Genomic DNA, 26,073 nt, shown 5'->3' with positions numbered 1-26,073 from the left:
ATTCGGGAAAAGGAAAGAGAAGTTAGGATTTAGGCGTTTGAGCTTCTGATGAAAGGTAATTTAGAGCTTAGAGATTCATGCGTAGATGCTGCTTCCTTCCTCTTGATCCAATCCACCATAAGAACAAAATCAGACATCTTTGATTGAGTGACCGCATGGCTTTGATTGTTATATCACCACAGCTATTTAACAAGGCATTCTACAGGAAGGACACACTGGCAGTGAAGCGATACGGATCATCTGTTGATTAGAGAAGGGGCCGCAGAGGAAAGGCTCTGTGTGGTACCAACTTTATCACGGCAAAGAGAGAGATGGAATCTCCTCCTGTGCGAGTTGGAAGTGAACCGCCGGAGTTTGAACGAGAACTGCAATGAAACCCCGCCCCCCACACAGTTAGCCTCCAATATAGTTCCTTGAAAACTTGGTGTGTAATTCAAACACCCCCTCCCAGTTATCTTGAAATGTATGCCCCAGAGTTTAACCTTCATAAAATATATGAGAGTAAGGTGCTTTTCTTCATGGTGTCATGTCAGGTAATTAACACTGCATGATGTATGGTACACACACTGGTGTAAACACAAATGCTGGTGTGGAAAATAGTAAAATAGTAGAATACTATCCAATGTTTCTGGATCTTGACTCACACCAGGGACTAAAAGTAGACGGATATTCAGCCTCTGCTGCTAAAATTCGTTTATGATTTGTCTCTTCTAAGGTCCAAAACTTCACAGGAGCACAATCCTTACACTACAGATCTCTTTTAAGAAATCACGTCTGCTGCAATGGATTACCTTGCTCTGTGCAGCCTCAGTCTGAACAGAAACTAGCTGGGATTTATGCAAAACAGAAACCCAAAGTAGCGTTTCACTGTCTGATAACATGTTGGTTTAATACACATGTAAGGAAGACCTGTTTTTCTCACTTGAATAATACCATCCTTTGTCAAGGTTCCAAAATTGAAGAGACAGGTTTATCCGTTGTAAGCCTGTTTCTCTGAAACTGAAGCTGAAAGCTGCTCTGGGATTACACTCGCTGCCAATAAGGCAGGTAATGGAAGGAGCAGAAGAGCCTGCCAGAAAACCTGCAGCAACAAGAGTGGCCGTTGCCACACCAACTGGACCCACCAGTCCGTGTAACCTCATTAGTCCACGCCGTCTCTATCCTGCCGTCTTCGTTGTCTTACCTTGTCGTTGAGGTCTAAGACGTAGGTGCTGTGTCTCCACTTGGTGAGGACGATGGGATCCTGCTGCTTCCTCTCCAGACTGCGACTCTTGGGAACCTCGCCGGACTGAGGGGACATGTTGTACTGCAGACACAAGAGACAAGAGCTCTAGGTTTAAACACCACAGAGTTCTTCTAGCACACCCTGCAGTATCTTCCCTGTCCTCTCCCCTACCTCTCCTTTTACCGTCCACAGCCCAGGCATCTTCAACCCTCCACTGCTCCACTGAATGTATCCATGTCCACACTAGTGTCCATGCACTGTGAGAATAGACCGCTGCATTCTCAGCAGCTCCCCAGATTAGCAGGTAAAGAGCCTGTAATAGGCTGTCACCAGGAGTCCAACTCAAACTTGGCTTGTGCATGAACTCGTCAGACACTTATCCCCCTACAATAACAGGAGCATGTGTGAATACAGAGCTCCATCTTGTCTGTGTCTGTCGGTTAAACATGAGGGGCGTGACAAAGTAGTAGGCCTGCACGATTAATCGTTATAAAATCGTTTTCTCGATTCACCCTGGTCACGATTTAATTTTTAAATGACTTTGATTCTCATTTAATTTTACGAGCCGACTGCTTCACAAACGCTACTGTGAGTTTTAAACCTAGACAGTATAAAAGAGGTTTTAAAGCGCCACAGTGCTCTCCCTTCTCTTCATTGAAGCCTCTATGTTTCCAGGTCTTTCATAGCCATTGGCAGGAGCACAGCCTGCTATTTATGGTAGTTTGATTATCTTTTTCCCGATCCTTATGTTGACATGAACCGCCTTACTCTGCCTCTAATTGGTTAGTACTCGTTGCCAAAAACAAAAAAAACACTGCCTGAGCAAGCTCGGGAGATGTTGGCAGGCTTAATACTGATTTGACACACTGATGAACTAAGAACATTTTAAAATGGCACTGCATATAAAAAAGGGTTCTGACCCCTGGTCTATACATTGTTTTGTTTTTTTAGTAAAATACTGCATATTATACTTTTAAATTATAACGGATAGATAAGACGAGGCACATGGACAGCTAATGCTTGTAGGATAATTTACAGATAAGTAGACTTCTTATTTACCGTGGGCACGGCGAGTGCAGCAGTTTTGTTTTGTCTTGGTCATACCTAAACTCCAATGCTTTTTATTTTTCTCTCTCTCTTACTAAAACCTCTCAAATTTTCAGTGTTATTTTCATTAGTATGTTTATACTTATGTAAAGCACTTTATATAAGTGTAAATATTTGATCTTGCACCAGACGTGGCGCAGCGTAAAGCCTGATGCAAGTGTCTTGGCTAGTTTAAGACTGATGCAGTTGTCGATTTCCTGTCCAGTGCCCATGTTGTTTAAATAGCAAATGCACCTGTGCCTATCGGTGCACCCATGGGCGTGCTAGTCTTACAGGGAGGTGTCTTTAGGTGAATTCTTGGCATATTGCTGTCTTGAAACAGCGGGAAGCAATTGTGCTGAAAGTCTAAAGTCAGTAACGCTGCATTTCATTGTTATTTTAACTGTCCATTAGTAAAATGTGCCTCGACTTGTGCACAGCGTGCACACATTATGCTTGTTGGGAAGCACAGCAGCACACACACATGGAAAAGATGCAAATCTGCCATCATAGTAGCAATGCACCATTGTACAAATGCGCCTGGCTTTTAAAGGGAATGAGAGATGACACCAATTGGTTATTGCATGTTGCACCACAGACCCTTTTTTTCTGCCGTCAAACTAGCAACAGTGGATTTGGACGCGCCCTAAGCGCACCTGCGGGGCCCTATATTGTCATAGGATAATCTTACCTTGGGCAGCTCCCATTCTGACCTGGATCCATCGGCGCTGTAGTAGTAGGGCCGACCTTGTTCATCCACATGTTTTATCCACTGTGAACAAAAACCCTAGTCAGGATCCAAGAAAAAGGAAAACTAACAAGACTGACTGACAGAGTAAAAAACGTAAATTCCCCTTGGGGGATCAATGAGCTTTGTCTTTTTTTTGTTGTTGTTATTTACAGGGATAAATTTAACATAACATGCAAGCGATGATGCCCCTGGACGACTGTGACTGAGTTGGCTGGTTCGCACCTTCTCCTGTGTGTATTCAGAGACGTAGAGCGTGTGTCCATGTTCATCCAGCTCCTCAGACCAGCCTCTCGGGGACGACCCGTACTGGCTGTCAGACTGACTCGAGTTGGTGCTGTGACAGTTTTCCTCAGAAGACAGCGGCTGTGGAGGACAAAAAAAAGAGAGACGGAGGACTTATTGACACAGGTTTAAGGTGGTTCATTAGCAGACACAACAAATACACCCATCAAGACATTACAACCCATCCACTCTACTTCAGTATCAAGTCCTACATAGCAGGTTTGCCAACTACCTTAGCAGGAATGTTATTCAAGTTTCACATTATTTATTGTCAAATGTACAACAATTACAGAAGCAATCATTGCCAATAAAAATGTTGGGTGTCAGGCTCCTCAACAATGCTACTTAAGATTGTTGAAAATCACAGGTTAAAAAAATTAATGAGAATGTTATAAGACATAAGACATTAAATAGTGAAATGCAGGGATTACAATATCACATAATAAAATATGACATAATAAGGTAATATTACACAGTGCAAGACAGAAATTGCAAATTAATAAGGTCATAAAGTGATTATAAAGTTGACAAAAATAAATAAATCATCTTTTAGAAATTGATCTTAATGCCTTAATTTAAAAAGAAATTCAACCTTCCAGGACACCAATATCTTTGTGAATGAATAATGTATCTCAAATAAATAAATATTCTTCCTTATACTGCAGGGGGCATAGTTATACACACCCTATGTTAAATTCCCAAGAAAATTGGTGTCCTTAAAGGTTTGATTTTTCCTAATTTTTTAAATTAAGGCATTAAGATCGATTTCCAAAAATGTATTTTTTTATATTGCTCTTTTTAGTCAACTTTAGAATTGTTTCAAAACGGCTATAAATTGATAGTAGAGTAGTCTACATCCTAGTTTACTGCTGCACCTGCAATGAATGAAATGCAGCGGAGGAGAACGAAACTATAAGAGCGTCTGTCTGCACAAAAATCACCTGTTCACTACGTGTGTTGGCGACCTAAAAACGTAATCCACTGTGAAAATATCAGAAAAAAATACAAATAAAAATTTAATATGAGTATGTGGGATATAATTGAATAAATGAGTATTTTTCCAAAATGTCAGATTATTCCCTTAAAATTATTTCCACCTCGACCAGCTTCAGCATTCAAATTCATACACAATGACACATTTTTAGTACTAAGCACAGCTACAAATGATTATCAAAATGTATAACTGATCAGTTTATAAATGATAGAAAACAGAAAAAACAGAAAATCTTCACATTTGAGAAGCTGGAACTAGCAGGCACAATTAATCACATTTCTAAATGTATGTGGAGTCTTTTGTTGTTGATTGACTCAAATCAATCCACCAATGATATTCCAATAGCCACCTTTACTCTCCTTAACAAAATAATGCAATAAACCAAACCTCCACATGGGGGCAGTGGTGGACAGTTAGGCAGAGAACTACAACCTGACAGGGAAACAAGAGTGCCTTTGATATGGGGAAGTCATGGTTTTCTACCTTCAGTAACCACAGCTCCATGTAAGAAGTCCTTTGAGGTCCACCACACCTTCACCACAGCCTGTTGATTTAAGACCGACTGCCAGGGAGTCCATGTACAGACTCCTCCACAACGGTGGCAACAGCTTAGAGTTTTCCTCACATACTAACTAAATACCTGAACCCTGTTTCATGTGATCACACCTATGGCGTTTTTTCCATTGTGGTAACGGCTCGCCTCGGCTTGGCTCGGCTCGGCTCGGCTCGCCTCGCCTCGGCCCATTCTATTTCCGTTTTCCATTACAGATTGAGTACGCCTCAGCGTGGGCTGGTCACCATAGCAACGCGTGATGACGTAATTTTCAACGTGACTCACAACAGCACGTCGGCTACTTGCCGCAGCCACAACAAATGTTTTTTTCAAAAGAAACTGAAGGAAGCAACAAAAATCACTGCTAAAAAAACGCGAGTTTGGGAATTCTGACGGAGTTCAGACGTTGGACATGACGGTTGTTCGCCGACACAAAAGGGTAAGTTAAGTTTCCTGGTAACGTTAGCTAACATCTGCATGTGTTCAGCGTCGCAGGTCAGTATTTACTATACGCTAATAAAGTACATGAACTTTAGCAACATGATTACACACCAACATGTGTGCTGTGTACCGTTTGTGTTCAGAGCATTCACGCTTTGCAAATCGCCGCCGCAGACCGTTGGTGGGGCGATGTCCGACCGGTGAGATCTCTGGTTCGACCTACTGGGCTTCGTATAATCTGTATGAGAGTCACGGAGAGGCTTATGACAACGACTGGGATGTATCTGGGCCAGCAGAGCGGGGGGGGACACTGTCCCAGGGTGCAGAGGAGAAGGTCGGGAAGTTTGGGAGGGTTTGATGCCATACTTGAAAAGCTAAATAAAACTTTTGTTAATATATTGTCTGTTTTTTAAAGTAAACAGTGTGCGATATGGAAACGACATGAAGCCATAGTAGCCCGAAACAGTTAAAAGTGAGAATAGTGTAGAGTGGATAATTCTGTCGTGTCTGGCTAGATTTTTTTAATGCTCCCGTTTGTTCTGGAAACACATTCGCACTCTTCTGCTAACAACCAGTCATAAGTGACGATTTCTCCGACCAACCAGCAGTCTGCAGGTAACACGTCACCTTTTGGTATGCGTCGGCTCGCTTGGAACCTCGACTAAAAAAAAAAAAAAAAGCTTGGACCTGATACGGAGTACTACAAAAAGCCTGGTAGCGGCCAGGAGTTTTGTTCGTAATGGAAAACCAAAAGCAGTTTAGAGCCACATCAGCTAATACCACGTCAGTGGAAAACCTACTGTTGTGTTTCTGTGGTCCTAAACCAGGGGTGTCAATCTTAGAGTTTAGCAAATCAAGCAAAGCTAAAATGACATTTTAAAAGAAAACCAACCGGTTTCCCATCTTGAAAACAAAACTCTCTGGTTCTGTAGAAATTTTTTGATCTATCAACTTCTACTCTAAATGTTGTGTAGTTGCAGTTTAAAAAACAGTTTTCCGTCTTTTTGTTTTAGTGCACAACTAGGCGGGCCAACGTTTCATGTGAACTTAATTTAATATACAGGCCGGATCACAACCATAGACTGTAAATAGTAATGGACAAAGCATCCGGTTGGGCGAAGTGCTGCAAATGTGGAAGGGCCTTAAACCCGCGTTCTATCTGAAAAATCTATATACCATGCAAGCTTGAGCTGGTTTAAGCATCCCTCACCTCACTCTCCGCTGTGCCCTGGCTGTCTCCTCGGATACTGCTGGTGCTGCCGCTGGCGTCCCGGGTGCGCGGGGGCTTCCAGGTCCGCTCCCCGCTGGCGCGGTTGTAGTAGAAGTGCCTGCCGCTCAGGTCTTTGTGGGTCTCCCAGTCGCCCAAGATGTGGAGAGGGGAGCTGGATGGGACGGGCGGCAAGCTGGACTGAGAGATCTTCAGCTCCTGCAGGTTGGTGTAGACCGGCGAGTCGGACCGGCCCGGACCTGTAGGGGATGTTGTCTGGAGGAGGAAAGGAGAGAAGAAGAGGAGGTCAGATAATTGTTTTTTTTAGATTGTCCCCACATTTTAGTGTGTCGTATAGTGAAAAAAAACACATTTCACTCTAAATGGTGTTTTCTCTCCCACAGACAACACTTTCTCCCAACTGCCTGAAAACGCCTCGTCCACATTCCTGTTTGAAATTCATCAATTAGTGATGTCATTGATTGAGAAAGCCAGCCCAGTTTATCATCCCATTGGTGGTGCCTGAGCAAGCACAGTCCACCCAGTGGCTTGTTTGAAATTGGTTGACCAATCACAACAGAGTGGGCCCGCTGACCAATCAGAGCAGACTGGGCTTTTTAGGAAAACGGACCAAGAGCTCAGAAGGAGCGTTCCAGGTGGAGGCCCTGCACCAATGGGCAGTGTGAGAAACATTATACCTTTGTTTTGAACATCAAAGCATGAAAACCTTTTCTAGGAGACCCCAAGTGTACAAATATGAAGCTTAAAAGGTTTCTTTAAGATCTAAACATTCTACTTAACTTCTACAGAAGCTGTGTGTGTACCTGTTCCCTCATTCACTCACTTACTATTCCCTATGTAGTGTTTATTAAATAGTGAACTATATATTCACTTAATCGTAAGTCACTTTGGGTGAAAATGTCGGCTAAATGACATGTAATGTAGTATAGGAAACAACCAAATAAGATTTTGGACCCTCACTGAAAACACTGTTGTGTGTTGTGGGGTGTGTGGTGTGTGTGTGTGTGTGTGTGTGTGTGTGTGTGTGTGTGTGTGTGTGTGTGTGTGTATATATTTCTACTGTTCAGAAAAGAATGCCCGATCCATTTCTCCTTCTTAGTTTTTGCATGTGAGTCTGCTTTTACTTCTATCCGGGAAAACACGGCCCCTGTATTGTGGTATACAGGAGTAGTAGTACGGTACATTGCATGCACACTGTGCATTGTGGGTATTTTTTAATGGACTATAGGTATAGTGAACAAAATTATCCTCAGCGAATTTGAACACCACTACAAAATGGCGAACACACTATAGGGTGAACTATTTCCGTGATAGGGAATGGTTTCCAACACAGCCAGAGACTTTAAGAGTGTCCTGATTTTCCTCTGAACGGGCAATAAAATTCCAGGAATTCCATAATCAGTGAAACTGCACTGAAATGACTCCAGAGTCTGCTGAGATCCAACTATCTGTAATGTTGATCCTGTCCAGTACAGAAACCAACAGCTCTCACATCCTGGACTGGACTATTGAATGCAACAGACTATGCCGTTTGTCGCAGTTAAAATCACGAACATGCACTTGTAGCTGTAAAATCCCAGCCCTGCTGTACATAAAGCAAACTTCTCCTCCTAAGAGCATGAAGGTGAGTTATGAGTCCCTCTGACAGGCTGCACAGCAGGACGCAGCTGCTATTCAAATCAAATGAGGCGTGCAGGTACTTTAAAAGCATACCAGTCTGATTCTAACCAGGTCCGCAAAACAGATGGATTCAACACAGTTACGTGATCATTTAACTTTCTACTTGGAGACCAGAGATACACTACGGGCTACTGGTGTTAGTATTAGGGCTACAACTAATGATTATTTTCATCGTTGATTAATCTGGCAAGTAATTGGTTGAATTTGATTGGTTGAAGTCATGTGAAACTTCAGTTATTGGTCAAAATTTGCGAAAAGGTTGCGGTGATTTGTTAAAAATTGCGAGTCACACCAAAGTCACAGTGATTGGTTGAATTTGCCAGAAATGTGTCCCTGCATGTATTTGATTGGTCCTGTAGGCTGAAGTTGCATTGTGTCTATAATCATTTGTAAACTAAAAGATAACAAATGTGTCCATTTCCCTGACAACGACCTGCTGACAGTGAGCAGATTGTAGATTGAGTATTCGGGCCGGACACAGGCTGCAGGAATTGAACCTGACATTTTCCTGTGACACAACAAGCTAATTTAGAAGCCGTAATGCTATAAACCCTGCTTACAATTGCATGAAAAGATGAGTTAAAATTAGTCTATATCCTCGACGATACACTTCCAGGATTGATCCGGAGCTGCAGGAAAGTCTGCCGGATGCATGTCTTTGTGGCGATTTCCGTTTTCTTACGCTTTCTCTGTGTTGACGTTCTAACTTCTGGTGGATTTCCGAGGACTATGGTTACCTGCTCCTCAGATCTCTGCTTGAAGGTAAATCCAGACAGCTGGCTAGACTCTCTGTCCAATCAGAGTTTCCTCTCGCATGACGATTGTAATTGGTTTAAAGAAATGCCAATAAATAAATAAGGTTTTTTTCCCATAATGCCGTGTGGAGTGGCCAGAGCCTCCTCCCCAGCGCAGTGTGTGGATGGCCTGGCAAAGCGAGACTAGTTAAAATAAAGAAGATAAGAGAGAGGAAACAAGCAGAATATGCATAATGCACAGCAACGACAAGCTAAGTGGAAAGGGAGCTAACTTCTACCTTCTGAAGAAAGGGCTGGGGTAGGGATACAACTGTGTTGATACAATTGCGATTAAGTGTGCGGCCCTAGGCTGGTGTCATGTGTTGAGGTGTTTAAGGAAACCTAAATGAGCTGCATTAGACTCTAAAAGAGGGTTACTAATCAACAGCATGCACATTATAACTTCATGGAAGCATATGCTTTTGTTTTGATTTGATTCTTTCACAATACATGGGTGCCGATTCAAACTGTACTGCAATTCCAAAAGTATAACGATTTGATAGTTTTCAGTAATGCGATTTCTTTTTCCTTTTTTAACGTCAAAACACAAGTTAAATAATACACGTCTAGACACAATATATCATGAGTCATTTCTACAAACTAATTATTTTCTAAGAAGAATGCACATCATGCCACTCAGACAGTATGACATTTATTCCTTTTTCAAGAATTTACATTTTTGATGTAGCCGCCATCGGCGCTACCATATAAACAGAAAATATTTTGGTAAATTGTTAAACAAATAGTAATTAAAAAATATAGGTTATAGGAGAAAAAAAAATCTATTTAAAGAAATGTTTTGTCAAAAACAATTGATACATTTTCCCCCATCCCTACTAGACTTGCTGCAGACAACAACTGACAATAGTAAACGCCACAAACTTAAACACAAATGTGGCCCCGCACTGTCAGTGCACAGACACACAAAAGACAGATAAAAGCAGTCTTTAAAAACTTGTGCAGCATCCGAAATGTCAATCCACAGAAGCCAGAAAGCTAGGTAGAGCTCAGAGCTTTGGGGTTTTGGAGCAGAGCTGAGTCTCAGACTGATGCCAGCTTTGTGTCTCTCTGGACGAGATCCAGCACCCAAACATGCTGTAGAAGACAGAGCAGCTAAATGGCCGACAAGAAAAAGAAGTCAGATATCAGAGGCTGTGCCAGCACCGCACCTCTCCCCTATGTTTGTTACAGGTGAGGAATGTGTGTGTGTGTGTGTGTGGGGGGGGTAGGGACACACTACAGTCAGAGGATTTGAACTGTTCTCGGGACACAGATGGGACTTCCTGCCGGTCTTGGAATAACAGGAATATTTTTCATAGAAATGATTATTTAATTTCCTGCACACATGCGGGAGCAGAAAGAAACCGATTCAGTGGTCCTGCTGTTTTCAGTTAGATGTACCCGCTGTTTCTCGGTTTCAGTCCAACACACAGCACGTTCTCGAGCATGGCGGCAAACCGCTGAGAGATGACGGTTTGGCTGAACTCCGGTTCAGACTCATCAGTTCCAACAAGAAGGGAGCCAGTGCTCTGCAGCTTTAATTAGTTTTTTTTTTTTTTTTTAATGGAACAATGTGGTAAAGATCAAGTCTATATGCAGATGATTGAGTGTGTCCTGAGTGTGAGGCTAGGGTCAAATCCATTTAGATTCCACTCAGGCCACACTAACCAAACTGCATCGAGTGGAGAAATAACAACTTTAACGTCCACTTTGACCAAAGTTAAACCAAAACCTTTGCCCGAGGTCTCCACTTTCATCCACACTGTAATTTAACCATCATTTTGGACATTGTGGAGCGTGCACACAGGCTATTACTGCGCAGAGGCCCACTGTTAAGATGCATACTGCACATGTCCCAAACATTTAACCTCCTACTATTCATGGTGCCGTTACAGGGAGTATGTCTCAAACTGTACTTACAGAGCCTAGGGGCAATTTGGACTTGTCCTAACTTGGGTAAAAGGTTTGGTCTCAGTTATAAGTTAAGACCTCAAAAAATGAACACATACCATAAGTAAAAACCTTTGAAAGGGATCCCTCAAACCTGGTTATTAAAGAATAGTGGTGAAGATGAATTCTGAGCAACAGTTCTGTCAATCAGTGCTCTCTAATGATCAATGATCCAATAATCTCAGACAATAACAATGGAAAAATATTCTGATGAAATGGGCCAAAAACACTGACCCAGCCAAGGCTATAGCACTTTACCTTTAAAAAACCTCTCTTAGCTATTTTTTATTTAAAAAAAAAAAGATGACTAACTGTTCCAATGAAACTAAGCAACAAACTCAAACTAGAAGTGATGTCAAGAGACAATGGGTGCCCTCTTTTGCAAAAACAAATGGACTATTCAGTGTCAGATTGAAACACCTTATGCAATGTGCACCATATGCTCAGAGAGAAGTCCAACACATGCCTGGAATAGCAGAAGACAGAAAAGGCGCTTTTCTACAGTACATGTTGAACTGAACTCAACATCAAGTGTTTTACTGGCAGAAGGCAGTCAGTTAGTATCTGCTAATTTCAGACAGGCAAACTTTTGTTAGGACCTTATTAATGCTACCTGGAATTCAATTTAACAGTGTGAGCAGAACAAAGCCGGCAATGCCTGCCAGCGTCTGATGGAAAGATCTAATAATTTGGATAACGAGGAAAAAGGACACGGGAAAATTAATTGTTACGGGACATGAAACCCATCTGTTGGCAAAGTAGACACCCCCTCTTCTATATTAATCTGTGAGTGGACACAGTGCAAAGATACCTGACAGTTTTACGAGTAGGGCTGGGTATGGAATTCAATATTTTTTAGGCGCTGAGCGAATTGCCTCCTCAGTATGGAGTATCGAAAAAAGGCCTGGTCATTCAATACCAAATTTCAGTACCTAGGGAGTAAATCCCCATTGGTGTCAATGAGCCAATGAGCACGCAGCATGCTTCTACCAAGTTCTAATAATGCTGGTGATTGGCTGTCTAATGTTACACCTTATTAAGACAGCCAGGAAAAACTCTACCTTGCGCACAGAGTAGGAGCTGAAAATAAATAAAAAGATTTGAGCAATGTTGCCATTTCTTTTTATTGAAGTGAAATTTATAAAATTGGTATCGAGAAAAGGATTGGTCATGGAATCACGGTGTATGACTTATTTTGCACACAAAAAGACACCATTACTTAAAGCAAGGGACCAGATACCAAGACACACCATAACTTCAACTTTTTTTTGCAATGCTTTAGAAAAAGTCGCCAACTAATATATATTAAATAAAAATTTAAAAAACACCATTCCACTTGGTCATCATCAGTGACCGATACCCAGCCCTATTTAGGAAAAAACAAAGTCCACATATTTTTGAAGTCCAAGGAGATTCTTTTCAGGTCCCTATCTGTTGTGTCACCTTGTGTCCGGGGCTGCACACAAACACCTCGTCATCGTCCTCCCCGGCTCTCCTGTAACCTCGGAATATACTGAACGCACGACGCATGGCGATAGACGGCGCCCGTCGAGCGGGACAGGACACACGCTGACCCCCTGGGGCTTCACCTCCCTCCAACACAGACAAGCTCCATGCTTTCTCTCCGTCCGTCTGGCTGTGGAATGGACGGTGCAGTTGAACATAGCAGGGGAATTTGAGACCGCCTGTGACAGAGGAAAAGGGGAACCGGATCTCTCTTTCTACCTCAGAAACACGCAGCGCACTAAACTAATCTGACACAACAGGAAATGGCACTGAAAAACTCAGAGCTTCCTCTTTGCGCGCGTGTTTCTGCGTGTTTGGGTCAAACCGGGCACTGACAGCCGTGTTGACAGACAAACCGGGCAATATGAAGTGGTCCGTGGTCTAGACCTGGCCGCTACACTCAACACACCAGAGCAGAGAGACTGAGTGTGTAGGGACAACACAGCTCATCACTGACTGTGCAATCGCTTTCGTCCTGCTCTCATCTTTCAGATGAACCAATGAGTGCTTAGGAGGGGATTGAGCAACAGTGTGTTGGCAAAGTTGTTGCCTAGTTTGAGGCAAAAAAAAGAAATAAAAGATTAAGACAGAAGTGCAGAAGGAGAAAGCAAGAGGAAGGAAGACAAAGTAATGTAGCAGAAAACCGATTAAGATTAAGAAGTGATGAAGGATTTTAGTGCAAATCATGCGCTGACAAGGAGCATGCTAGAGTTGTGTTATTATTATCAGCTTCAACATTTCCCTAAACATTTTGTAATAACTGTTGTAATGTAACATATTTTGCAACAATGCAGTGCTTGTTTTTTGTCTTTTTTACAGGTAGTATATCTGATTTTTGGTTGGATTATTTATCATTTTAATCACTAACAGGAAGGACTGGGGCTGGGCAATATATTGATGTTGTATCGATATCGCGATATGAGACTAGATATCGTCTTAGATTGTGGAGATATCGTAATATGGGGCAGTGGTGGCCTGAGACCGGGAGGTTGTCAGTTCAATCCCCAGACCGACAGGATAAAAACGTGGGTGGGGAAAGTGAAAGAGCAGCGCTTGTCCCTCCCTCATTTCCACCACTGAGGTGCCATTGAGCAAGGCCCTTAACCTCGACCGCTCCGGTGGAGCTGCTCCACGGCCAGCAGACCAGACTGTGGTAGTACTGGGCAGCTTCCAGGTATGAATGGGTGCAACGGTGTGAATGTGATCAGGGCAAAAGAGAGGCTTCCTCTCAGTGAACCTACCCTGAATATAAAATGGTATAATAAAAATGGTAAGTGTGGTCTTTACCTGGTTTTACAGGCTGCATTACAGTAGAGATGTCCTTTTCTGAACTTACCAGACTGTTCTAGCTGTTTTAATATTACCCTTTACCCACTAAGTCATTAAATCATTTCTGGAGAATATTGTCATCTGCAATATGCAATAACATTGTGGTAACAAATGGTGTGCAATGGTACGTGCAGAGCGAAGTGAACAGTAGAGAGGAAGTAAAGAGAGAAGCCCACACAAGCCCATTGTGTAAATAACAATGTGTTAAAGCACCAATAGTCAACCGTAAAATATCGTTGCAATATCGACATTGAAGTATTTGGTCAAGGATTTTGTTATATTTGATTTTATGTATATCGCCACGCCTTAGGAAGGGCTAATTTCAAAAACAGGAACATTTAAAACATTGCTGTGCCACACTATGAACGCAACTTTCCCTACAAACACTTTCCCTAAAAGCAACAGGTCACAACAGGCAATTATTAAGAATATAAGGGATGGATATAGTGAGCGATACAGGGAAGGAGAGAGGAAGACATGTGCTGTTGAATGCAGAACAGTCTTCACAGGAGCAGCAGCCTGTCTGCACGGCACTGATAAATGAATTTCAGACAACAGGCTGAAACAGCATAGGATCGCCACAAAACACATTAGAATGCATTATGCGGCCTGGAGAGTGGGTTATAGAAATGTCTTATAATTCAAGTCGGGGGTCTAATGGAGTATGAAGGGAGAGGGGAACAGACGGAGAAGCAAAAGGACTGATGAGAGTTGGCTCGCTAATGGAGCCCTATAAGACTATGCTCTGCCATGTGGAACACAGCTTACTATAGCCCTTGTGTTTATAACCGTGTTGGGAATATAACGCCCCCCCTTCTCCTCCTCCTCCTCCTCCTCCTCCTCCTCCTCCTCCTCTAGATATCCAGCCTGCTGTCCCACTGCACTTGTATAATTACTAGAAAATGCCGGTGCCTTGCACCATAAATTCTTCTGTGTAATAGAAGCAAAGGTCGGGATGAGGGCAGCAGGTATGTGGCTCTGTAGTAGCACCACGAGTCCACTGGGTGTCTCTCTCGGGCTGGGACGGGAGGACTGGAGCAAGGGGCGCTGGTGAGTGGGTGGGAGTGTCCATCAAAATGCATCTGGCTATGAAGAGAGTGTGGGGGGGGGGGGCAAACATGGCAACCTACTCTGCTGCATCTTTGAGACATTAGTTATTATTATTAGAGACATTAGTGCTGCAGCAGCATGCATAGAGCCATACTTTCTACACTCTACACACAGAAGCAGCATCGCTTCATTCTTTTTGTTATCTGTCATCTTGGGACATATTTAGTCATCTTGCTGCAGCCGATCAGAATATGACGCTTATTCACAGTGCTGCTGCCAGGATCCTCACAGAGACAAAGACAGTGGAAGACATACAGCCATTCTCCAGACGGCACAAAGGCCTCTAGTTTGTCACAGAACCAAAAATCTCAATGCTTGTCCTTTACGTACAGTAAATCCCTAAATGTCTCGGCTCCAACATATATCCCCGACCTGCTGGTACAATATGAAACTGACAAGGCTCTTAACCCTGGTGTTGTCCTCGGGTCAAATTGACCCGTTTCAAAGTGTTTTATATCCGAAATATGGATTTCTTTCAACAGAATTGCCCAAAAATGGATGATTCCATACAACATTCTTAAGGTGAAATGAATGATTACTTTCATTGAATTTTTTGGGTGTTTTTTAATCAGTATCCGGAGTAAACTTCGACATATATCAATCTTTGATCCTATTAGTCAAAATAATTCAAAACATTTCTCCCTTTTTTAACTAAAATCTTCTGTATAATTTGATATAAATGAACTTTGTTGACCATGAATTCCAAGAATAAATGTAAAACCTATTATTACACCAGGTCAGATTTTTAAAAGAGCATAGAAAAAGTGACAAATCAGAAAAAGCAACAAAAACACTGGAAAAGCACAAAACAAAATGTTCATTTCCAATTTTGACCTGGAAGGACAAGTTCATGGTTAACGAGAAGACAACACAAGGGTTAAGGTTTTAGTAGGTATGCTTGAAATGAACTGCGGACAGCGTCATTTGACCATATCTTCTGTGAATAAAAAGATTAAAAAGCCTTCCGTCCCAGCATCGCCCTGGCTGCATCTCACTGCCTCCCACATCTCTCTTCAAGAACCCTCGTATGTCTTCTGCCTGTTTTTGTATGCAAGGAACGTACAAACTGTTGCACTTGGTTGAGCCCATAAAAGGTTACAGAAAGAAGAGAAAGAGCTTAAGAAAGCCAAGGGCAAATAAAACTATTTCAGGAGTATCCTTAAAAAAAAATAAAACATCTCAAATATCAAAAATGGTGCGTTTAGGTTCATCTGTGGGTAATGTAGGAGCCACATATTGTGTGTTGTTCGTGGTCTCATTTGTGTTTGTTGTGTTGTGCGATTATATTGTAGGTGGTGGGCGTTTTCACGGCTTTTTAAGCGGATGTGATATGTGATTTGGGGGGGGGGGTTGACGGAGGGTGTGAGCCTGGGAGTGAACACTTTCCTGTTGACTAACTACTGCCGCCGCACTGACGCAATCATTTCTACTCACCAGGTAACGTTACAATTTAGTAACGGCAGTGCTAATTCTTATTATTTTACGGCTGGAACAAGAAGAAGAATGAAATCATTACGAAACAATCTCCAGCGCGCAATTGGATCTCAGTGTTTTACAGTGTATTACAAGAGATTGTAAGGTGTGCCCCAGGTCTAACTTTAAAAACCACTCACGTTGCCAGTCTATTAAAGGTACACCTAGCTAAAAGGAATGTTACTGTTAAGCAAGACATCCTCCCTTCATGATTCCATCTGTTTAAAGAGGTGTTGATTCAACTGGTATGGTCATTTTGTAGGCAGCAGTTTCTAGTGCTGTTGATTTAAATTGCGTTATTATTGAAGAGTTCGGGTATTTTGTCCACCCCATTAACAATACGGCAATGAGGGTAGATTATTAGTTGTAAATTTTCTTTTTTTATTCAGGCATTAAGATGTTTTTTTATTCCTCTTTCTAATCAACTTTTGCATGGGTGTGTAAACTTATGCAAGCCCCTGTACATGTAGACGCATTAGTCAGACCCCAACACAGATCTAATCGAAAAGGCGCATTTCATGTTAAAGGCCGCAGACACAATTAAATGGATAAATAGAAGCATAACTCCCATGGTGACATTATCACAGCGGTAATGCTAAAATAAGGATTCTGTGTTTAGTTTTAAGAGGTCTGCCTATCTTCCATCACAGATGGCGACTCCATCAATGTCCCACCTCAGAGCGAGTGTGCATCCCCCCCTTCCAACGTAACGTCAATGGTTGTGTGATCGAATCAGATGAAAGCAGGTTTTAAAGGAAGTGTGGTGGGGTGGCGGGGGCCAGGGTGGCATGGTGACTGCCAGAGCTGCATCCGTGGCCATGACTACACTCAAGCCAATCAGGCGTGCGAGCAGAGGAGTGTGTTGGAAGATTGGCTGCCGGGGGGTTAGCGGGGATGGGAGGGGTGGGGAAGTGCACCACCTCCGAGGCCAATGCATCAATCCACTCTGCTCCCTTTTGTTCTCAGTCCTCCCATCCTCCTCCGCTGACCTCCTCCACCTCTCCTTTCTGTTTCCCCTGTCTTAAACCCTGTTCTCACACACACACACACACACACACACACACACACACACACACACACACACACACACACACACACACAACCACACACCACACACACACACACACCACACACACACACACCACACACACACCACACACACCCACCACACACACACCACACACACAACACACACACCCTGCCCTTTTCCTCCGCTGCATCTCTGATAATCATGCACCAAACCTGCCACTCCTCAGACTCAGCCACGCCCCACTGTCCCCCCCCCCCCCTTCTGCTACGAGAGGTATGATGCTGATCATGAGGTTGTGTCCATATGACCAGATTAACCTACATTTCCACCTCGCTGGTTGTCAGAGCACATTGCCCACTCCCGTCATCACATTTGTGGCATCCCCCCCCCCCCCCCCCATCACTCTTAACAAGCAGTGACTGACACAGAAATGTATCAACAGGCAGTGTAGGAACACAAGAACAGATGCTTACAATGGCACCCACAACTCCTCACTTCCCTTAGCAACCAGTTCCAGCCGTTCACCGTGTTAAAAAAAGACCTAATATTCAGCTTTTTTTTGGGGGGGGGGGGGGGGGTAATGGAATTGGAACATTGACTTCCCTCATCCAATGCAACTCACACATGCATTGGTCAGCAAAACGTGGTCAGGGTTTGTGAGTGAAAGCACACACACACACAAAAATAAATCAACTAAAATCGGAGAAACCGTGCGGTGAAAGTGAGTCAGCATCTTTTTCTCTGGTCAGGATGACGGCAGCTACTTTCATTTCATGCATCAGAGGATTCAGCGAGGCTCAACCTGACAGAGACGCGAGCAATTAACCTTTTGGTCTTGAGCCGATAGTGTTTGTGTCTGTGGAAATGCACCCTGCTTCTGATAAAGTGCTGGTAGCTCAGCAGAGAAAACAACTGGTCTAATAGACACGGCTGCTGCTTGGATACTACAGAAAAAGAAGCTTCATGGCTGCAGGAAAAGGCAATTCACTAGATTGAAGCACACAATGGCTTAAAGGTGTATAAAAACAAGCTGCAACTGACAGCCAATCTAGAGTTTCTAGGTCAAAACGACCTGTTTTGCATAATTTTAGATACAATTCGAAACTCAAAGGATTGTTCAAACAGCTCTGCTGTTTTCTTGTCTTCTATGTGGGTAACAGCTGCCTCTCCAATCAGGTTTTCCTCTTAAAATGTTAATGAGCAAGGGAGAGGGCAGGATTTCGAGGACAGGGGAAGCCTGCAGTCTCATGTGCATATGGGGAGATGCTTTCATTGGCCAAAAACCAGTCTGTCGCACTAGGCCGCAGATTCTGCAGTATGGGTGTGCCAGTAAGTAAGCTTAACTAGAGCGAGGGATTCAAACAATTCAAATCTGGGACAACACTCCATAGTGATGTCTTAGACACCCAATGGATCACAGGGTTCGGCGTCTATTTGGGGCTAAACTTGAATCGGAGCGTGAAAGCAAACACAGACGAGCCAGATTCAGCCAGACATCTCCTTTTATAGTACAGTCCCTCTCTTTAAAGCATATGGAGACATTCCTGGAGAATTTGAAATGTCTGGGTGTCTGTGCAGCATAGGAGCATGTGTGAGTTTGTGTGTGAAGGTGTGTGCACACTCTCGCAAGACACAGAATCAGACGCCATGTTAATGCATATGCTGCTTACTGTCAGCGTGCATGGTCATTTGTGAAACTGAGCAGCTTGAGGCGGCGCCACCTGTTCCCGTGCTTTGTCTCACCCTTAATTTCCACCAACTGCGGGTCGGCTCCGCTGCGTGTCGGCTCCGTGCTCTGCTGTCCTTCAGTACCCACCAGGTCCAGTTTGGTTGCGCAACGGTTGCGGCCATGACTGATAGCTGAAGTTACGAGGACCAACGAGATCTTGCAAATTCACGTATGATCGCGCGATATCACAGGACTTAGTTTCTATAAACAAAACCACAAAACCTCTGACCTGTCTCCGCCCATTATGACATGTTCATGGTGTAGTGCAGGGAAATATGATTCTTTGTGAGTACGGTGTATTTTATTATAAAAAATTACCCGGATGTTTGATTTTGTTTCTGTGCTCGACTTTCTATCTGCCGTTTGATGAATTGCTACGGAGCTCTCCGGCGTCCGGCAAAAATAGAAGCTCTGCGTATCTGCTCCGGAGGACTGGGGACCGCCGAGCTGGGACGGAGTTGGGACGCAGTCGCTCTACAGTCAGTAAAAATACACACCGATTTTAATGGGAACCTGATGACTCCGCCGCCATTCCTCCGAGGCGTATCCGCAGCCGTTCCGCAGTTGTTGGAAATCAGGGTTCAGTGTCCCCTGGTGTGTTTCCTTCTTCAGAATCAGAATCCGCTTTATTTGCCAGGTATGAGGACACATGCGGGAAATTTTGCTTTGGATCATTAAAAGCAAAAATTGTGCTCACAATGCACTTACACATGCAAAACAAACAATATATACACGCAATATAAACAGAAACAATATGGACAGGTTGAGATTATAGTGCAATGAAGAGTGCAAAGTATGCAGGAGTAAATTATAATTATGATAGTTATTATTTTAATCATGGAGCATTACTGGATCGGATTGTGCAGCCTGGGCACACGCAGCTTCTGGGCACACCCAAAGTGGGAGGGAGAAACTAATCCACGATGGAGAAAATATTTGGCTCTTGAAGCTTTGTGACGTAGAGACTATATTCGCTACAGCTAGCTAGCTAGCTGGGCTAGCACTAGTCAATCACAATAGCTCTTGGGCTTCTCTCTTTACTTCCTCTCTACTGTTCACTTCGCTCTGCACGTACCATTGCACACCATTTGTTACCACAATGTTATTGCATATTGCATATTTTCCTCATATCATGCAGCCCTAATTTAACGTATACCATCATCTGCTGTCTTCTCAACACTCTCCTGTCTGGAGCCATTCCTCTTTTGTGGAGCATCTTATAATCCGTCAGAAAAGGTCAACACGGCGAATAAGATACAATCAGGTCAGCTACAATAGACGCCTCTATTTTGGACTCTGTCCCTTTAAAAGTTAGCAGTGTCAAACTTCACCATATTTGAATTTGATGTAAAACATCTGTGAGGATGAAATCCCACTATCACTGCAATTCCATTGGAATTGACTGACTTTGCCATGACATTTGGAGACTTCAAATACTGGCCTGACCAGGCCGTTCCTCTGAGACACAGAGAGAAAGGGAGTGTGTGGGTGACAGGGTGAAACAGAGACAAAGAGACTGCTTGAGCACATGTGCATGCTTTGCAGAGACTCCTACTTTTCTCTCCGGGGGGGGGATCCACGCAGCAGGAGTGACCCCCAGACCCCCAGCAGTCTGTCCAGTTTGGGTGCTGCACTCCTCCTTCCTCCTCCTCCTCCTCTTCCCTTTGTGCCAACCCTAGCATCCGATACACCACTTCTCTAAAGCTGCACAACAGCCGCGAGCCAGCGTCTGTACTCTCTGATCAAAGTGCGAGACGGACAGCCAGACTTGTGGGACGGGGTGACGAAGCAGCACTGCAATCTGTTACCGTCCAACCATCCAAAAGGGAAGAACAGGATGTGATGGATGCTGCATACGTTCTTGAGAGAAAGGGCCTGATTTATGAATTCCGGCTGCAGAAGTCAAATGACCTGCCAGCGCCCTGACAGCATCAATTTCTTCTGTTTAGTCGCAAACAGGTTGGGGGGGGGAGAGTGTAGAATAACTACAGCAATATCATGTTCAGGAACATGAAAAGGGAAACACCCAGGCTACACATGCGACAGAGACATTTACAGCTGCTGGTATCTGATCCATCCACCCGTGGCTCTGGCTATTAACAGACAGACAGCAGACGTGCCGCTGTATTTTACTCTACTTGGCTCCCACAATTATTATTTTTCTCTGTTTCTTGGTGGCTTGGAGCACAGGGCTGAAGCAGAGACTTAGCAGCATTCCTGTGGCTGACAGCTGACAGCTAAGCCCTCCATTAACGACTAATCCTGTCCTCATGCCTTGGCCGTGATTGGTTCAAGCTAATTACACTAGCTCCTTTCCCTGGGTGCTGAGTGGCTGGTCGGAGGGGTGGGGCAGAGGTAAAAGCAGCGGATCTGTTCAGCGGTGGCCACAGACAACTATTTTGATAATCAATAACCGATAAGGGTGTCAAGTTCCAATTGACTGAAGCTATGTTATTGCTACATTATGTTTTTAATAAATGTTTTAAATTTGACAATGTAGTGTGGTACATTGCAAACAAAGGTCAGACATTACATTACATACAAGTCTAGTCTAAAAATGGTATTCAACCTGTGCTTTAAAAAAAAAAAAGGAAAAAAAAAGAAAAAATCGATCATCAAATTGTGACCTTAGAATCGAAAATGTAATCGAGGATTTGGAGAATCGGGACACCCCTACTTACCAATATGACTAAAGCAGAAAGAACAGCATTTTAATGCTTCCAGCTTCTCAAATGTGAGGATTTGCAGGTTTTTTCTAGTTTGAAATTATAGCAATGTGAGAATTTTGGGGGGTTTGGACTGTTGGTCAGACAAAACAAGCAATCTGAGAGATAACACTGGAGCATTGTAAATTGTGATGGGAATTTTAAACATTTTCTAGAGTGATTATTGATATTGATAATTACTAGTTGTAGCCTTTGGCCTCCTGCACACTGCCTGCGTGGCGTTTCTAATGCGTGGCGTTTTCCATGTCTTTGCACATCAGAAACGGGTCTCCTGGGGCGCTGCTGCTGGAAAAAAAGTCATGTGATTTGGATCAACCTTGTTCAACATACGGGGAGAGAGAGCAGTAGTACACTTACTAAATATATGGTATGTATACCGATTTACTAATAGCAAAGACAATGCCGGCAGTATTGACAGCAAAATAGACTACAGGATATTTTGTTCTGTATTGACAGGTGCAATATTTGGAAATACTTATCCTTTTTTTTAAATTACATAATATCTGCATTTATGTCAAAACCTTACAAACATCAAAATGTCATTTATTGTATTTGTATCAAAATGACATCTGGAATACATAGAAACGCTTGCGTGTCGCGTGATAAATAGGCGGTGGTTCTATTCCTAGCATGCACGCGTGTTTGGCACACCTGAGGCGTGCGTGTCACGCGGGCAGTGTGCAAGCTCTAACCTGTTAACATGGGAGTCAAAATAAAAACGGACACGCCACGTCAACATGTCAATGCTATCAATTGTTTCTTTGTCATGTATGACAGAGGAAATATTATTATGTCGGATTATTATTCCGATAAAAATAGAATGAAGAACACACTTTGGCCTCTGGGAAATTACACTTGGGCTTTTTCTGACATGTTTTGGACTAAATGATTAACTAATTAATTGAGAAAATAATTAACTGAGGGGGGGTGAAATTAATTAGTTGCAGCCCTTGCAGAACATCCCTAGTATGTGTCATGTCATGTTTGCCATTTGGTCGTAAAACACATGGTAACTCTGGCAAAACAGCTGTGGTTTTACATCAGCATCCCTGCATGGCTCTTCTACAGCCTTCTACATGTATATTACTATACTACTTCCACTAGAGACGCCGTTATTCCACAGAAAACAGTTAGCATGCATGATAATTACTGTATTTGGGTGAAGTGACCCTTTATTGGAAGGTGTCCTAATTTATTTGAATCCTGACTGTTGGTCTGCAACCAGCGGCTCCTTAGCCCCTCCCAGTGGCTTGGACAAAAAAGTATATGGAAATGATTTTAGCTTTTAGCTGTTGCTAGCTGTGCGTTTGTTGGCTCTAACTCGGTGTGATTGTGTTCAGGATATCAGCTGATGCAGCCTGATTTGGGGCAGCTGGGCTCAGGCCTCCACGTGAGATGAAAGCCCAGCTTCCTGGACTTTGGGTGCTTCATTTCTTTGCTTTACTAGGAGCCTCGGTTGGTAAATATTTAGTTAAACCACAGATGCATCTTTTCTGTAATCAACTGTTAACACTATTGGTATCTTGTGTTGCTTTTCCATCTTTTGCCATGACCTAGAGCCAGGTTTATGACACTTTCATAAACCTGAAAGTCATTGTTGTAGGTCTGAAGTGATTCTTCAGTGTTTCCTCTATGTTGATTTTGTAGTAGGGGCCCGCCATGGCAAACCTTCTGCCGCCACAGTATCAGAAATAGGGCATGGCAAAGTTGTAGTCGCGGTTATCATTTTAACTATTTTCTGAGCAGACAGACCTGCCCCAACTGCAATAAAAAAATCAGAAAGGAAACACGGTTCCTACATTCTCCATTTAGATAACATTTCACTTAACTACAATATGGCCTACGTATGTCTATGGCCCAGAACCTCAATATTACATACGTGCTGTACATTTACAGATATTTCTTGTGGGGAGAGAATTTCTCTTTTGATAGTAAAGGTTGCTGACCCCCGGGCATGACGAAGCAGGCCCAGGGGGCCCGGTGGCAGAAGCCTGAGGTCTATTGATGCCGAGCCACATGAAGTGCAGACACAGCGTGGGACAGAAGGGCTCTTGGTACAGAGGAAAACAATGGCCAGTCAGCCTTCAGTCAGAACAGCTGAGCAGCTGACAATGACAGGAGTAGAGGCCACAACGCCATGCATATTCTGGCTGTGAAACAGGTTGCTGTGAGACGTAGCCTTCTTTTAAAAATGAAATCATTGTTTTGCTTGATTTGCTAAACTCGGTGAAGGACCTTTTGTTGACTTTTCCAGAGGGTTGTGCCGACCAAATTAAGTGAATATACTATGTGAGACACGCAACAATGCAAACAAAAATATTTGACTTTTCCAATGACATAACAGCACTTCAATAAACCATACATTGAGTTTGACACGTTACGGCTGATAATCTACATCCTTAAAAGGAGAAAATTAACAGGATTTTCACTTCTGGAACCACACTGTTGAGCTCTATAGAGAATGATGAAGCCACAGTAGGTAGAAGTGACAGCCGTGGTTACAGTGGTGAGTGGGTGGGTAGAGGCTTTAAGCCAACATGGCTTAAATCCTTCCCTAGTTGTTACTGTTCTCTGAGGAGGACAGGTGTGTCAGGGCTGAGGAGAAAGGAGCCTTTAACCTTTTATATGTTAAAGAAAAGCTTCAATCACGAATACAATCACCTGCGTGCTCCGACACGAGCGCCCAGGCAAAACCTCGAGGCACTGTCACATCTCCCAATATCAGCTGTGTTGCACTGACGGACTCGATCCACGTCAGCAAGCCATTCAAGTTGAACAGCATTCGCCCTGCGGTCAAGTGAAGGTCAGATCCGCTTTATCCTCTCTCTGTGAACCAGTTATGGACTCCTTTTGATGCTGAAAGAGAACACTACAAACAAGCAGCAGCCTCTGCTCTCTTATGCAACACAAAACCCTTTACAACACACAGCCAAGGTTTGCTAGTACTCCTGAGGGCAATATCCACCAACCCTGTCCAAAGTACACCTTATTCAACCAGAATCCTTTAACAAAAGAGCTCCTACAATGTGTGTGTCCCTAGAAGAGAATGAAAGTCAGAATATGTATTTAGACCAGGGGTCTTCAACGTTTTAAAGCTAAGGACCCCTTAAATGAAAGAGAGATGGAGTATACATACATTGTATAAAATGATGTTGCACCAAAAAGAATAGGGCGGACTAAAGCTTTTACGCATGCCTTTTAGTGAATAGAATACTAATCTATTAAAATAATAATTGTTGGCATGATTTTATAAATCATGTTTTAATGTTAAACATACATGTGGCCCAGTGAATCCTCAGGAGTAACGGTGTCTGTGGAGGGCGACCTTAGTGACTACCTTACCTGTGGGCCAGTCAGTGGGAACACAACACACTGACCACTGTTGCTTCACTACCCACGGAAAAGTATGCGCATCACTGCGTCAGCAGCAGCTGCCGCCTGCGGCACCCTTCTACACACGGAGAGCCTCACTTCCCAGAACAATAAACTCGCTCGGACCAACGTCGCATTCACACGCATCTATCAAGCAGCAAGAAAGCTTTAGCGTCAACATCGCAACGCCCTGCGATGTCGACAACGAAACAAAATATCATGCAGCCCTACATGAGAATAAAAAGCAATTCATTGTCATTACGCCCAATGGCCTCTTCCAGAAAACTATATATGATTATATATTGAAAGCATATTAATGGTGCAGCTGGTTAAGGTGGTGCTAATTATGATAAGCTACAGACGCGTTTCTGAGTGAGAAAAACCAGAATCACTGAGAGCTTATTGGAAGATCAACACGAGGAGTTGCTTTTGTGCCATGTGCATGAACCACAAATATCATGTTCAATATTATAAGAAATGAGAAAATGCTCAATGTTTTCTCTATGAACTCAATTCATTTGCATTTAAAATTCTCGCTTCATCTTTGAATGTGGAAAAGTTGTAGAATCATCTATATTATAATTTCTCAGAGCCCGAGGCAACGTCTTCCAATCGCTTGTTTTGTCTGATTACCAGTCCAAAAATCCATACTGTAGATTCATTTTCTGTCAATTAACTAATAACATTTTCGTTTTAGCTCAATATGCACAATTTAAGATTACACAGTGTTAATGTTCTTGTTGGTGTTTAACGAATAGTGTCAAAGTTTGTCGGGCTCTATGTTTAATCATTTCTCGCTACCTGCAAGAACGTT

General features: G+C 43.1%; 1 protein-coding gene and 1 long non-coding RNA gene across 12 annotated transcripts in view; one reads left to right on the top strand and one right to left on the bottom strand.

Annotated features, from left to right (window-relative positions):
* Positions 1-26,073, bottom strand: part of arhgap12b (Rho GTPase activating protein 12b) — a 75,880-nt gene that overhangs the window by 17,582 nt on the left and 32,225 nt on the right. For 6 of the 11 annotated variants that reach the window (XM_032503375.1, XM_032503378.1, XM_032503380.1 and 3 more), the window contains exons 3-6: positions 6,543-6,815; positions 3,285-3,425; positions 3,003-3,083; positions 1,184-1,306 (exon numbers count right to left, since the gene is read on the bottom strand). In XM_032503375.1, the coding sequence (XP_032359266.1) occupies positions 1,184-1,306; positions 3,003-3,083; positions 3,285-3,425; positions 6,543-6,815 (618 nt within the window). Of the gene's footprint in view, positions 1-290; positions 366-1,183; positions 1,307-3,002; positions 3,084-3,284; positions 3,426-6,542; positions 6,816-26,073 lie in introns of all 11 variants that reach the window. The other 5 variants (XM_032503374.1, XM_032503376.1, XM_032503377.1 and 2 more) reach the window with 1 other exon arrangement.
* On the top strand, positions 9,115-25,251 carry LOC116671904 (uncharacterized). The gene is made up of 3 exons (XR_004327399.1): positions 9,115-9,181; positions 22,233-22,234; positions 25,241-25,251. It is a non-coding gene; the product is annotated as an uncharacterized LOC116671904 (long non-coding RNA).

Source organism: Etheostoma spectabile, chromosome 22 (assembly GCF_008692095.1).
Source record: "Etheostoma spectabile isolate EspeVRDwgs_2016 chromosome 22, UIUC_Espe_1.0, whole genome shotgun sequence".
Lineage (NCBI taxonomy): Eukaryota > Metazoa > Chordata > Actinopteri > Perciformes > Percidae > Etheostoma > Etheostoma spectabile.
Note: the sequence above shows the minus strand (reverse complement) of the source record. Positions and strands in the feature narration are given on the sequence as shown.